At 41.3% G+C, this 15,894-nt stretch overlaps 1 protein-coding gene across 6 annotated transcripts in view; it reads right to left on the reverse strand.

Moving 5' to 3' along the window:
• Positions 1–15,894, reverse strand: part of KCNU1 (potassium calcium-activated channel subfamily U member 1) — a 171,998-nt gene that overhangs the window by 25,857 nt on the left and 130,247 nt on the right. For 5 of the 6 annotated variants that reach the window (XM_082374957.1, XM_082374953.1, XM_082374954.1 and 2 more), the window contains 2 exons: positions 2,007–2,066; positions 191–287 (listed from right to left, as the gene is read on the reverse strand). In XM_082374957.1, the coding sequence (XP_082231083.1) occupies positions 191–287; positions 2,007–2,066 (157 nt within the window). The remainder of the gene's footprint in view (positions 1–190; positions 288–2,006; positions 2,067–15,894) is intronic. The other variant, XM_082374956.1, reaches the window with a different exon arrangement.

Raw genomic sequence — 15,894 nt, forward strand, 5'->3', positions numbered from 1 at the left:
TACCCACATGGTCCTTGTCAAATGCCACATCTGTTATTCTGCATACATTCACATGGCTCATGAGGTATGTTTTTCCTTCAAAATTCACAGTTTACAAAGAGAAAGGGCAGGTGCTTATGACTAGTGGAAGGACATCATCTACCCTAAAAGGAGCTTTATTTTACCTGAGATTTGGTACAAGATCACCTACCAGAATCATTTTGTCCAAAGGGGTGGCTTTGCACCAATGAAACATGCCACTGCTATCAAGGCGGTCAGACTCTCGCTCCATTTCGTATAGCAAAGCCCTAGATACGGAGAATGGAGAGTTAGCCTGGGAACACTTGGGGCTCTGGTGTAACAAAGCATGACGTCAAACTCATTGGAGCCTCAAGCCCAAAGTGAAGAATAACATAAGGAAAATGACCTTGGGTCTATGAGACCCCCGAATAAAGATGCATGTCTGAAGGACACCAAGGGCTGAATGTCTTCACAGCTGAAGACATACTAAGCACTTTGGGCAAAAGCCATCAAGAATTGTGTGTATGTGTATGTGTGTGTGCGCATGTGTGTGTGTATGTTTAACAGACACACCAGTCTTTCTTTTTAACTTAGATTAACTGCCTTGAGGGTGGTCACTTCTGCTCTTAATTTTGCTACCGTTCTGGTGCTACTGCTGCTTGGGAGAAATCACGAGAGGTGTTTTGCGCACCTGAATACAGAATTTAAAAGGCCGTGAGATCGAATCATGAGTGGTATACCTCTCTCCTGAACCTGTTTTCCTCTTGTCTCCTTTCCATACCTTTTCTTATGGGTCTCTTTTGAAACATCCTTACTTATTAAATGCATTTTGCATCCTTTACAGCTTCCATCACCAGCCTTCATTTGACTAAAATTTGCTCAAACCTTGGTATAAGTCTCGGCAAAGCCTTCCATGTGATCACCCTACATTGCCATCAGGCACAATGCTTGTCACGTCATGTATTCAATGACCAAAAGGGTTGGAGGAGCTTTTGAAAAATCCCACTCCCATCCCAAGGAATATATATGTGCTTCTGAGAGGAGAAAGGAAACCCTTCAAGAATCACAGAGAGGTTTGGGTTAGAAAGGACCTGTTCAAGTCGAGAGAATCCAGGCATTGACTGCAGAAACAACCTCAAATCCCAAGAGCTTAACCCAACACAGGTTATTTCTCACCCACACTATGTATTTTACTGAGGTGAACAGGTGTCTCTGCTCTACACAGCCATTCAGAGTCTTAGGGGGACAGAGGCTCTACCATCTTAAGGGTACACCCCTTGGAACATGCATCCTCCTTGGTCATTAAGGCAAGAGAAGAGAGAGAGATGAGCCCAGGCATTTAACTGCCTTGGCCCAAATCGACAAGTCATTGCACCTCACATTTCATTGGCCAGAACGAGTCACATGGCTCACATTTCATTGGCCAGAATAAGTCACACATGGCTCACATTTCATTGGCCAGAACCAGTCACATCACTCACATTTCACTGGCCAGAATAAGTCACATGGCTCCTGCTGACTTTACAGGGCTGAGGAACGTGGGAAGCATCTGAAATATCTGCTGAGCATTTCTGTCTCTTTCAGAGACTTTAAAGAACACCCCTTAGTTTATGGATAAAAGTCAAAGAGCTAACAGACTGTAAAGCTGACACTTGAATATAATGCTGAGGTTGAGATTACTGGTGCTCACAATGTCCAATTTTCCTTTCCTGCCTTAGCAGATGGAGGGGTTACGTGGGGCCACATGATTCATTCTGGCCAATGACATGTGAGAAGTGATGGCTGATGTAGGGAGAAGCCCTCATGTGATTCTTCAGGCTCCCTCCTAACCTGCTGCAGAAATGACCAGCCTGAGTACATGAGTGACTATGTGGAGCCGAGTCCCTGCCTCCTTGACCTGCGCTGGGCATGTAACATGAACACGAAAGACACCATTGTTGCACTAAGCCACTGAGATTTCACGGTTGTTCCCACAGCATTAGTCTGCCCTATCCTAATACAAATACCTTTTCCAAAATGCACGTTCCATAATATTAGCAGCTGGAGAAGTCCCGAGGAAATGATTTCTGTAAGCAAATAAATTTTTAGAAAAGTATCCCCTCTTTGAAATTCACCCCACAGCTTAGCATATGAAAGGTTCTGAAAAGTCTTGCAAAAAAGATATCCTTTAAAATTTGTATAATCCAGTGTTTTTCACACACTTCTTGGATCACAAAAACTTTTACTATTTACTTAGGTACTTACTACTTAAAAACATCTGTTACTATGCCTTGAAATGCCTTTTCCGATGTACTGTACTATGTCACACTATAGGTTCAGTCCCGGTAACCAGTAGCTTATGACAGCATTCTCCTGTGAGATTTTACTATACATCCTGGGACTAATATGACCTATTGTTCTTTGTGCTGAAGGGTTAGGGGTTTTCCCTGTGAATTAATACAGCTTGTTATTCAACACCTGGTTCAAAGACTCAGATCCAACGTAAGTATTTTGCTCTCTTTAACCAGGTTAGTTTCTAAACTACTATCTGAAGTCATACTTTTTCAGACAAAGGAACTTAAACTTAGATCGACATCAGACCTAAACTAATGGGATAGAGAGAGGACCCAGACAGAGAAGCTGGGGTGAGGGACTTGAGGCACTGGAGAAGGGTTTAGAAAAGTAGAGAGGCTAATTGCTAATGAGATCAGCCAAGGACTAGGTGCAATCCTTTATTTTCCTCTCCATTTGAGACCTACCTACAAAGTTAGTGGATTCTAGTCATCTACCTAGGCAGAAGATGTTGTAAAGTTAAGACTCAAGGTCAGCTTGACCAAAATGAGTTATCTTGTTAATTCAAATTAACAGCTTTTGGTGGTTTAAATATCCATAAGTCATGAGTCCCAACTTAGCATCCTAAAAGCCACACAGGCTCTCTTAATGGTGATGGCTAGACAGGACCACGGTGATGGCTTTATGCCAAGCTTGTTAAGGGGAGCACACCAAGACCCTAGTCTGGTTTTGATTTTTATCAGGATTTGGAGAATTGCTGTATTACTCATTCATAGCAGCTTGTTTCTCTCCATGTGTAGTTTCCTAGACACCGTCCCTCAGGTGTTGATATAATATACCCAAGCTACCTTCAGGAGGTGGCTTCCTGCTCTGCCCTCAGCACCCATGTCTACAATAACTGCCCCTACTTTTCTTCTGGTCACTTTCTTCAGCTTTTTTGCCACTTCTTCTAATGCTTCCTTTCCCCGCGCCCACCCCGCATAATGAATAAAGAGTCCTTGGTCTGGAAATGAAAGGCCCTTTTGGCAGATGGAAGATGATCTTCTCCCAAGCACATTTAACTTGACTCAGAGTAGCAAATAAATCACTGTACACTTTTCTATCATAATAAAAAGCATGATCTATGTAGCCAAGATGTCACAGAAAACATCTTTCTTCATTCTGATGTTATGGAAAACAGATATGCCTTAGAGGAAACACCTGCTGGAGACCTGCATTAAAGAAAAGGCTGGAGGAGACCCACTTCATCATAAAGGCATCCATCCAGTGTCCTTGCTAAAGCAAAACCTGATGCGATTCAGTTCACCATCCCTTAACTAAAGCTCCCTTTTGCCATATGCCTTGCAAATGACATGATCCTTTCAGAAATATACTTCCCTAGAGAGACTAATAAATCATCTATGAGAATGTGCAGTACTAGCAGTCTTAGAACTTGGAAACAAGGATTGTATCATAAAGGCTGACTCTACTGGAGGGAAAGGTAGCCACAGGGCACCATCCAGGTCATTCAGGGCAAAGAAGAAAAGCCACATCTTGACCACAGGGAGAACCCTCTTGGGTGAGGGGGTCTTTCTGTATAAGACAGCCTGGGAGAAATAAGGTGGGAGTTATCAGAGAGTGCCCTCAGCAGGACATGGTTGGGGTGATGGTGGGGTTGGTTCACTGGTCACAAGATAGGATTCTTACTGTCCGAGCAAAGTGTGGTACCTTCCCTGGGAGAACCGAGGTGGTAACGGACCTTGAAATGTCCTCAGTCAGGTCTTGCCTTCCACCTTTGGAAGCCGATAGGCTGAGTGTGCTGGGTGAGGACCTGTGGATGTGCAGAGCCATATGTGAAGGAAGCCGCCAGCTCTCTTTGCTGACAACTGCCTTCTTCAGTCTGCTCTGACATTCATGAAGCAAATGTCTTGTGAGCACAAGCTTGGACATAGCCCAGCCAAGGAAGGCAGGCTCCTTTCCTCTCTGCTTTCTGGAACCATTCTGAAGACAACTTCTATTCCTCCTGTGCCCATAGCAACTTATCTTGTATGAATCCTATCAGTTAAAGGAAAATATAAATGAAGCACCGTGTGCCTTTTGTTTCCAATGGTGGCACCCGATGAGACAGAGATCCAGCCATGCAGGACACCTCCATTAAGAAGGTGGGGGGGGTTCCCTGGTGGCGCAGTGGTTAGGAATCTGCCTGCCAATGCAGGGGACACGGGTTCGAGCCCTGGGAAGATCCCACATGCCACGGAGCAACTAAGCCCGCGAGCCACAACTACTGAGGCCATGTGCACAACTACTGAAGCCCACGCACCTAGAGCCCATGAGCCACAACTACTGAGCCTGAGCGTCTGGAGCCTGTGCTCTGCAACGGGAGAGGCTGCGGCAGTGAGAAGCCCGCGCACCGGGATGAAGAGTGGCTCCCACTCGCCGCAACTGGAGAAAGCCCTCGCACAGAAACGAAGACCCAACACAGCCAAAAATAAATAAAACAAATTAAAAAAAAAAAAAGAAGGTGGGGGGTAGGTTTCAGTGCCAGGTCAGGAAGCGTGATTTCCTAGAGTGTAAGTCTGCTTCCTTATTTCCTCCAACAAACAGACTTGACTCAGATTATTCTTGAAAATGATCCACCAATGGATGAGATCCTCCCTTTCACAATATCTATTAGAAAGCTCAAAAAGCACTTACAGTTCCTTTTTTTTGTCTTTGCAGGTCTCATTTTTGGATGTGCTAGGAAATCCTGGCACGTGACCATTCCATCTGAAACCTCTTTAAAACTCCACAGGTGGCCTGTAAATTCTTAGGAGAGAGTTTTCTGGCCTGGATGCAGAACAATATATTTTTTGCTCAAGACTTGAGTTGAATAAAAACAATATGTTTCAGCAAGTCTTAGCACAGGGAGAAGGACAAGTCCCTTGGCTGAGTGCTGGGGAGGAGAGGAGGGATGTGTGCCTGTTTCCAGGAGTTTCAGGGCCCTTCTTGGTTCAGTCTTTGGAAAAATCTCTTGCCACTGCCTCTTGAAAGCAGCCATCAAGTTCCCACCAAGAACGGAGGGAAAGTTCTCAGTCCCAGGATGCCTTTGGTGCTGCTGAGGATTCTGTATCTTGCAGGCTACAGCTGCCTGCTCCCCAGGGACTCTGGCACAGGTAGTGACAAGGCTATGCAGTTCACACTTAACCTGGAAATAGTCATTTATCATCAATTCTGACTACCATCTTTTGTGTTCTGGGAAAGAGGAAATCACCTAAAATTTAGGAATGTGAGGGCACACTGTATAATCTCTGCTTCCCCCCACCTCTCTCTCAGACTTACACACATATACACACACCTCTATACACATACACACACGCTGTAGTCAAACTTCAGAATATGAGTCTTCATGGTCACATTATGATTTCATTTTCCTGGGTTTCACCTGGATGCCGCTTACTCATTACAAAGCATTATTTTTACTTTGGAGGGAAACTTAAGGCGTAAAAATGTGGATCACTTTTTGCAGCCCATTCGCCTAGGAACCTGGGCACGGGCAAGTGGAAAAGGGCTCCTGTGAGCGCTGAGAAGCCTCAGGACCAAGCAACCGGGGAAGGAGCTCAGGAAGGTGAGGGCACAACTCACTTTCCCTGTCAGAAAGGGCTCTGTGATCACATCCTTTTTGACGAGAAGGGGAAACAGAGCACCAGGCTCTGCGCCTCCTGCCCCAGCTGGACCAGACCTCCCTGCTGAGACTCCTTTACCGGGTAAAAAGTGAGAAAGCCTGCCACAAGATCTCACGGGGCGTGACATACGTTGACAGCAGGCTGGTTATCTCCAAAGCTCCAAGCCCTCTTGCTTGTCATGTGGGAAACCTTAGGGAAGGAGGGGAATAAGAAACCCGGGGGTGGGAGGGATAAACTGGGAGATTGGGATTGACATATACACACTACTATATATAACATAGATAACTAATAAGAACCTACTGTGGGCTTCCCTGGTGGCGCAGTGGTTGAGGGTCTGCCTGCCAATGCAGGGGACGCGGGTTCAAGCCCTGGTCTGGGAAGATCCCACATGCCGCAGAGCAACTAGGCCCGTGAGCCACAACTACCGAGCCTGCGCGTCTGGAGCCTGTGCTCCGCAACGGGAGAGGCCGCGATAGTGAGAGGCCGGCGCACCGCGATGGAGAGTGGCCCCCACTTGCCGCAACTAGAGAAGAGCCCTTGCACAGAAACGAAGACCCAACACAGCTAAAAATAATAAAATAAATAAATAAATAAAAATTAAAAAAAAAAAAAGAACCTACTGTATAGCACAGGAACTCTACTCAATACTCTGTAAATGGCCTATATGGGAACAGAATCTAAAAAGGAGTGGATATATGTACATGTATAATTGATTCACTTTGCTGTACAGCAGAAACTAACACAACATTGTAAATCAACTATACTCCAATAAAAATTAATAATAAAAGAAGAGAAAACCATTGTGGGGCAGCTAGGGCAACCGACTCTGCTGGTTGGCTCAAGACTCTGGTGTTCTGGACAAGAGACTTCAGTACTAACACTGGTCACTCGACGGCCAGAATGGGGATACTTTTCCCTGATAATCTGAAAAGCTCCTAGAGAGAGAGGAAGAAGGGGGAAGGAAGAATAAAGCCTTGAAACGCTATGCCCAGAACACCTTCCATACCTCTATGTTTATAGGTAATTCTGGCTGATGTTCAGTGGAAGGAAAGACAGTTGGGTGGCTGGAGCCCTGGAGGTTTTACGACAAGAAGTTTCCAGTAAATTGTATCTTCCAAATTCCATCTTGTTCCTGTCTCCTAATTCCTGGCATATACAAAATCTTCCCTAAGTTATTGAGGAATTATTGACTTTAGTGGTAAAGAGTGTTGGTATGATTTTTTAAAAATCTGAAAATGATATTTTAAAAAAGAGAGGTGTTAAACTTCAGGACATCACTGTATTCAGTGTAATCTTATTTCAGTCTACACAGGAGAATGTAAACTGTGTTCTAGCGTAAACCAAATCAGCTGTGAGTAGGGCGCTCTGTTTGCCTTTAAATGCTGCTTTCCAGATGGAGTCTATCAAGCCCATGCCCTCTGTTTTCCATGTTTACCATTTGAAATCTCCGCAAAGACATTTTTTCCACCCTCTTGCCTTAGAAGTTAGACCCGAGGTCAGAATGGCCCCGGCCCAGGTTAAGGCAAGAAGGGGAGGGTGTTTCCATTAGATAAACCCACATCTGAGCTCACACGTGACGGGTTCTCTGCTAAGTTTTGCTTTATTTCTGATGAGTGTAAACTGACAGATTCTCTGCATAGCGTATTCTGTGAAAGCATTCATGTAGGCATCTGAGAACTTAAAATTGTTACCAGACGGGAGATGGAGGAGAAAGATAAAAAAGGACAATTTCCTCTTCCTCACCCATTCCCCAGATGGACCCTCATTTAAATCCCTTTATATTGATATTTTATGGATATTGCATTTGGGATTTCCTACAACGTGAGGACAAATGAGACAATACCGGAGCAGCAGCTACTTTAATAAAGGCTGGAGTTTGTGCCCTGGGCAGGGGAGGCCAGGGCACAGGGCAAGCCTCACCTCTCCTGGGAACGATTTCCTCAGCCAATCTTTTCACCATGAGGTTGTATTTTCAGGTGCCCTTTCCAACACTTTCTAAATATCAAACGACAGAGTAAACACAGAAGTTGATCTGAATGAAAAATATTTTCCTCCCTTAGACAGTTTGGGATGCAATCTTCCCTGTTCAATGAACTAGGAGCTGAACGATTAAGTCAGTTATTCCGATACTTTTGATCTTAAAAAACACATTACATGAGACAAATGCAAATTTCAGGCAAAAGACTATTACTTTTTGTGGGGAGGTAACGGAAGTGGGAGATAGGAATTTGAAATATCTGAAAACCAGTTCATTTTTCATTGTGTTGATATACTTTCTAAGGTTTTAAGGGATTGAGCCTGGGTCAGAGATTAGGGTGACAAAAATGCTTTCCTTATGCAGTGGGGTGAGAGGCTTGGCCTTGAAAATTACTAATAATAATACCCCCCACCAAAGACATTAGGAGTGGAAAAAATAGCATCCATCAAAATGTTACAGGTGTGGGTGTGCATGAGTGTGTGTGACAGAAAGAGAAAGAGAGGGAAGGGCATCAAACTGAAAGGTACACAAACTGTGTAGAGGACATAATTCCAGGATACGTGGATACTACTGGATTTTTTTTTTCTAGAAAAAGGGTGTTATTTGTGAAGTCTTCTTATCCACATTCCTTAGTTTCTCTGAAACCCCAGGGGCTGAAGGGCAAAATGGAGACAAATTATTAGCATGCTGGTGATTACAGATTTTTGGAAACATTGGAAGGACCTAATGATGTGTCGAGGACCACAGACTTTAAAAACTTCCCCACATCTGGAAGCCATCTCTGGAGGGAAGCCTACGGAATAAAGGCATTCTGGGTGCTATAGCATTGTCCTTAGCACCCGTGACCTGTCAAGCAGCAACGGAGAGAATGGAGATGGACGCCACGTGGAATCAGTTGTGACACGGAGCCCTCCTCCCCCGCCATGTGTTACAAGATGGCTATTTTTTAAAAGTGGCCTGCCTCGATTGAAGGTGAAAAGTTAGAATTAGTGGTCTCTGGTGGGAGGGAAATGGTTGTGGTTAGTGTTCTTTAACAAGAAGAAGTGATTAAAGTTGGGCTGTTTGTAGGGGTGAAAGGTAAGAGTCGGGGTTTTTAGGTGGGAGACAGGAGTCACAGGGTGAGAGGGAAGGAAGGTCTCGAGCACTGTTAGCGAGGTGGCCCCTGTGTTTTAGGTCTTTACATTAAAGATGAATGAGAACAATGGGAAAGGAGGAGGATGCCCACACTGCCTTGTTCGCCTCTGAGATTAAGTTTCTGCAGCACATCAAGTACTTGACTTTTCTTATGTGTGACTACATAGCTGACGTTCATTTCTGGATTTCTTGAAGCTGAGGTCTGTTGCATCAAGAAACCATCTGGAATGAGATATCACCTCACACCAGTCAGACTGGCCACCATCAAAAAATCTACAAACAATAAATGCTGGAGAGGGTGTGGAGAAAAGGGAACCCTCCTGCACTGTTGGTGGGAATGTAAATTGATACAGCCACTATGGAGAACAGTATGGAGGTTCCTTAAAAAACTAAAAATAGAACTACCATATGACCCAACAATCCCATCACTGGGCATATACCCTGAGAAAACCATCATTCAAAAAGAGTCATGTACCACAATGTTCATTGCAGCTCTATTTACAATAGCCAGGACATGGAAGCAACCGAAGTGTCCATCGACAGATGAATGGATAAAGAAGATGTGGCACATATATACAATGGAATATTACTGAGCCATAAAAAGAAACGAAATGGAGTCATTTGTAGTGAGGCGGATGGACCTAGAGTCTGTCATACAGAGTGAAGTCAGTCAGAAAGAGAAAAACAAATACCGTATGCTAACACATATATATGGAATCTAAAAAAAAAAAAAAAAAGGTCATGAAGAACCTAGGGGCAGGACGGGAATAAAGACGCAGACCTACTAGAGAATGGACTCGAGGACACGGGGAGGGGGAAGGGTAAGCTGGGACGAAGTGAGAGAGTGGCATGGACATATACACACTACCAAATGTAAAATAGATAGCTAGTGGGAAGCAGTCGCATAGCACAGGGAGATCAGCTTGGTGCTTTGTGATCACCTAGCGGGGTGGAATAGGGAGGGTGGGAGGGAAGGAGATTCAAGAGGGAAGAGATATGGGGATATATGTATATGTATAGCTGATTCACTTTGTTATACAGCAGAAACTAACATACAATTGTAAAGCAATTATACTCTAATAAAGATGTTAAAAAAAAACCAAACACCATCTGGATGCCCCACCACTTCCCCCTATTGCCTAAGGTCCAGAAGGAAACTTTGAGGAGTCATGCATTGCCTTCCCAAAATTGTCTACTTAGGTGCAGCCATTTATAGGAGGGAGAGAGGGAGAAAGGGAGACAGAGAGAGAGTGAGAGAGAGTTTCTACAAACTTTCCGGGAAACTTCCTATAATTTAAAAATCACCACAAAACATACACACACCTAAATGTCTCCTGTCCCATGGAACCATGGTGTATGCTGATAAGTGAGCTGTGACTTGCATCTTTCTTGCTACGTCTCACAGCACAAACAAGATCACCCCATGGTCCACCACTAGTCACCCAGCAGGCAGAAGTGCATGCATGAAGAGGGCTCCACTGCCCTTGCAGACCAAATGGATGACTCAAAATAATGCATTGTCAAGGTTTTCAGCTAAGAAGCTCTGGCTTTTATAAGCTAGAGTAAACTGGCATCTGTTTAGAATTATACGGATACTTAACACAAATATAAATAATATTTAACTTCCTGGTTGGTCATTTCTGGACTGTTTTGCAAGAATGCAAATTCTTTCTTATAATTTCTTTCTCTTCCCTATCAAAATATCCATGGAAAAAGATTCTAAGTTATGCATGAGCTCTCATCACTCTGTGAAAGTAAAAAAACTACACGTTTTGTGAAATCTTCTCTCAACCTCTTCAATTTGACCATCTGCCAGGAACCCATTCTCTTTTACTCAGGATTCTAGGGCAAAAGTCTAACAAAACCACAACAAATTTCAGATGTCTTGATTTTATTCAACTCTTTGATTCTTTTATCGTCTATATTATTTTTTTAGTTTCAATGGGAAACTAAGATTATATAATTAAGGAGTCCATTGCACTTCATGGCACTCTTTATTCACCTCTATTTTTCCAAGCTGTTCAACACCCTTTTACTCTAAACTCAAAATTTTAGTAAGAGTTTGGGATGAGAATTAATGCCTTTGCGAACTTAACCTCTGCCTATTATTTCCAGACATGTGATGTGATACTGGTCAACCTAACTATCTAGAACAGGATCAAAAATTTTTTTCTGTGAAGGGCCAGGTAGTAAACATGTTAAGCTTGCGGGTCAAGACACAAAACTGATATTATGTAGATATATAACAAGACCGAAAATAAATTTTCACAATTTCTCATTGATGATGTTCAAAATATAATAATCATCATAATAAATATATTTTTGTATTACAGAGCTAATTTCAAAGGTATTTTGCTAAACTGGCATTCAAAGTTAGTGTTCTTATCATCAAACTCAATTGCAAATGTTCACATGTTAATGTTAATGAGATTTAATTCAAAGATTTATCATCTTTGGAAATGTTTTTTCACACAGATAGGTAGGTACTGCCAAATACTGATAGTGCTCCATGAACGTATGATTCTAGTCGAGGATATTCATCGCTTAGAAGACATTATTAGACCCTTCTCTCGATATCTGCCTTTAGCATGTCATTATACGGCAGATTAACCACTTGCAATGGAAGGATAGGTGGAAACTCCTCAACTGAACAGCTAAATGAACTTAAAATACAGAAATTTCCCTGGCACTTGCATCAGAGTCCAAACAAACAAACAAACAGACACTACTGGAACTGAGATCAGAAAATACATCCACTGGAAATATGTATGGAAATAGTGATCACACCTTTTGTTTTAACTTCTGACATCATGGGAAATGTATAAAAGAGCATGACATTAGTTGTGATTCAAAGAACAATAATTGTCATTTTAGTGACTTTATCATAAAATGAGTTTCATATATAAGCTGTTTTGTCTTTTAATTTTATGTTGATTTCTTTAAGGAAAACAGTCAAACCTTCAGTGAATGCCAAGTTTTGAAGCCATTTAGTGTTCAGTAAGTGATCAAGGGCAGATCTCATTCAGAAAAATTTCAGTCCTGACCCAGAGTTCAAAAAAATGACAATAAATCTTTACCACTGCTAAGGTCTTAGATGGCTTTGCCATAGGGCAAGTCAGGATATTCAGCTTCTATTTCTGAAAAAATTCACAGAAATAACAATGGTGAAGTCCATAAGAGCAAATGAAATTCACTGCTGATGCTATTGGCCCAATAACTCAGGATAAATTAAAATATTTTCCACAAGATACCAGCTGATGATTATATTCATACATATAATGAATATACATAGTCGGTACACACCTTGCATTTCACAAGTTTTGTAAATTTGCCTATGAATTTCTGCTCCACATATATTTTTACCACTATCAGTTGTAATACATCTTAGTAGAGTCTACTTCATATTGTAATGAATTACTGTTGTCTCACCTTTTCTGAATATATTTTCACGTGGTAATTGTGCCATGCAGACCATTGACAGAGGCTAATTTTTCAGTTACTTCAAATTCAGCATTGGCTTCTTTAATAAACAACAATTAAACAGTATCAGTAACATTTATCGACTCATAATGAGCTAAGGGAAGCCACTCAAAATCATTTGCCTTATTTTTTAAATGACTACTGATATGGCTTCTAATGTCAACTATTCAAGCAACCATTTTTGCTGAAAGATTAATGGTAGTAAACAATTTCATTTTCTCTGGACACGTTTGTTGACTGCTGCAATCAAATACAATATAATGGGCTCACCATCAGAAAATGACTTCCCTTGCTTGGCTACCAAATGAGCCACTTATAAACAAACTTTTTTGCAAATTCTGTTATGATGAAATAGTCTTTTAAATTTTTCTAACTGTTGTAACAAGTGCTTTTGAATTAGGAATACTGCGTAAGTGCCTAATCTGATACTGTCAATGTATATTTCATTCATTTAGCACAGATATACTGTCACCGCAAATTCAACTGCTTTGCCATTGCAAGCCATTATAAAAAAACAAGTGGTGGGCTGGGGGTTTGGCCTGTACGATGTAATTTTCTAGCCCCCTGATCTAGAACACACCCTGACATCATGGTAAATTTTTGCATGCGTTAACTATAATTCTAACATGCTTGGTTTTTTGATTTGCAGATTAAAAGTGGCAAATTACAGTTGAAGAGAGGAGTTGCTGCAAAGAGATAGTTTTATACCAGCTTAAGCAATCATTGAAATTTTAATAGAAAGATAAAAAACAAAACTAGAAAAAGTAGCCATGGAGAAAAGCACTTCCAGATGGCAGTAAGGACATCCAAAAGTCCACTCTTTCATAAAAGCAAGGAGAATACTGACAAAAATTCTCAAAATCAACTATTTCAGAACTCTCGAAATTAGCCAGATGCCTGAAGCAATCTGAGACGTGTTCAACAAAAATGACAGAATCTTGATAAGAACAGTAAGTTTTGTTGCATTTTAACTTGCCTATTCCCATCCCCCTCTCCCCAGCTCTACAGTAGCCTTGAAGTCCAAAAGCCTCAAAATCACAGTAGCCATGAAAACCAGCAGGCTAGCATCTACTGGAGAGGGAAGAATGGATTTGAACTTCCCCAAAAGCCCTATTCACACAAAATATCATTATTTAGCTTTATGGCAGCTCCCTGGAGACACTCAATCACAGGACTTGTCTTTATTTGACCTGACTCCGAGCCTCCTCAGTGGGAATAGCTGGTTCCCCTGGGGAATTTTCCAAAAATGATGAGCAGCAATTGTTTAAAATTGCAGATACTTGAGGCAGAGATAACAGTGTGGCAAACAAGAGGTTAATCAAAATCCTTAAGCAGAAAAGCTGGAGAAGGAGAAGTCCATGGGGGTGGGGGGTTTGAAAAGCTCTTACTTATTCATTCTAGGAATCTAAAAGAAAACCACATGCATGTGCAAGGCTGTGCACTTGATACCCAGGAAACACCTGAGACATCCTTAATCCCTCGCATCTGGGTGACTTTGAGACTCTGGCAAGAAGGAAGTAAAGGCTAAGGCAGAGACATAAACTGATGGAGTGTTGAAGGCATTCCCCAACATGCACACAGAGCCCCTTGGCAGAGAGACTTACTGATTCAAGGCTTTTAAGTACTGTTAAAATGGCAACACTATCCAAACTGATCTGAAGTTTCAAATCAATCTCTAAGTTAGCTGTATTTTTTTTTTGGCAGAACCTGACAAACTGATTCTAAAATTAATATGGAAATTGAATGGACCTAGAAAAACCAAACAATCCAGACAAAGAACAAAGTTGGGGAATCACACTTCCTGATTTCATAACTTACTACAAATTCCATTAATCAAGACAGTGGGCTACTTGCATAAAGATAGATATATAGATCAGTGGAATAGAATGGAGGCCAGATATAAACTCTTACTTTAAGGGTCAATTCATTTTAACAAGGGTGCCAACATAATTCAGTGCGGAAAAGAATAGTATTTCCAACAGATACTGCTGGAACAACTGAATATCCACATGGAAAAGAAAGAAGTTGGACCTTTACCTTACATTTTCTATAAAAAATTAACTTAAATGGATCAAAGTCTTAAATGTAAGAACTATAATTATTAAACTCTTAGAAGAAAACAGGTATAAATCTTCAAAACCATGGATTAGGCAATGGTTTCTTAGATATAACACCAAAGAACACAGGCAGTAAAATAAAAAATAGACAATTTTGATGCCATGAAAATTAAAAACCTTTGTGGTTCAAAGGACTCCACAAAGAACGTGAAAAGACAGCTCACGGAATGTGAGAAAATATGTGCAAATAATACATCTGATAAGGAACTTGGTCAGGAAAAATAAATAACTCTTAGAATTCAACAACAAAGACAACCCAATTAAAAAATGGGTAAAAGGCTTGATAGTCATACAAATAACCAATAAGCACATGAAAAGATTCTCATCATTAGGCATCAGGGAAATTCAAATAAAAACCACAATGAGGTATCACCACACCCACTAGGATGGCTATAATAAAAAAGACAGACAATAACAAGTGTCAGAGAGGATGTAAAGACAGTGGAGCCCTTACACATTGCTGGTGTAATTGCAAAACGGTGCATCAGCCTTGCAAAATAATTCAGCAGCTCCTCAAAATGCTATGAATAGAGTTATCACATAACCTAACAATTCTACTCCTGGGTATATATCGAAGTGAACTGAAAACATGCATCTGTACTAAAACCTGCACATGAATGTCCATTGCAGCATTATTCATAACAGCCGAGGAGAGAAACAACCCAAGTGTTTATCAACTAATGAAAGGATAAACAAAATGTAGTGTGCTGATACAATGGAATACTATTCAGCCCTAAAAAGGAATGAAGACTAGACATGCTACAACATGGATAAACCTAGAAACATTATGCTAAATAAAAGATGTCAGACACAAAAGGTCATATACTACATAATTCAATTTTTATGACATGTTCAGAATGGGAAAATCCATAAAGACAGAAAGTAGATTAGTGATTTTAGAGGATGTGGGAAGGGGTGAATGGTACCAAGTTTTTTCTGCGAGTGATGAACTTGTTCTGAACTTAGACGTGCCAGCTGCACAATTCTGTGACTATACTAAAAACCACTGTACTGAGTTGTATAGTAGATGAATTATATCTCAAAAAGTTTTCATTATAAAAACAACAACAAAGTAGTCACAGAAGGGACAAAGCGAGGTATTCTATTTGTCTTCCCAGAGGGTCAAATTCTCCTCCAATTCAATTAACTGTAACTGTACTGTGTATTATGACACATATAATTATTGACATTCATAATGATAACTGAATAATCTACAAGAAGTTGAACTACAGTCAATACATCCTTCCATAAAGAATCAGGAAAAGGGCCTACT

This window comes from Balaenoptera borealis (assembly GCF_965194805.1).
Source record: "Balaenoptera borealis genome assembly, chromosome: 21".
NCBI lineage: Eukaryota > Metazoa > Chordata > Mammalia > Artiodactyla > Balaenopteridae > Balaenoptera > Balaenoptera borealis.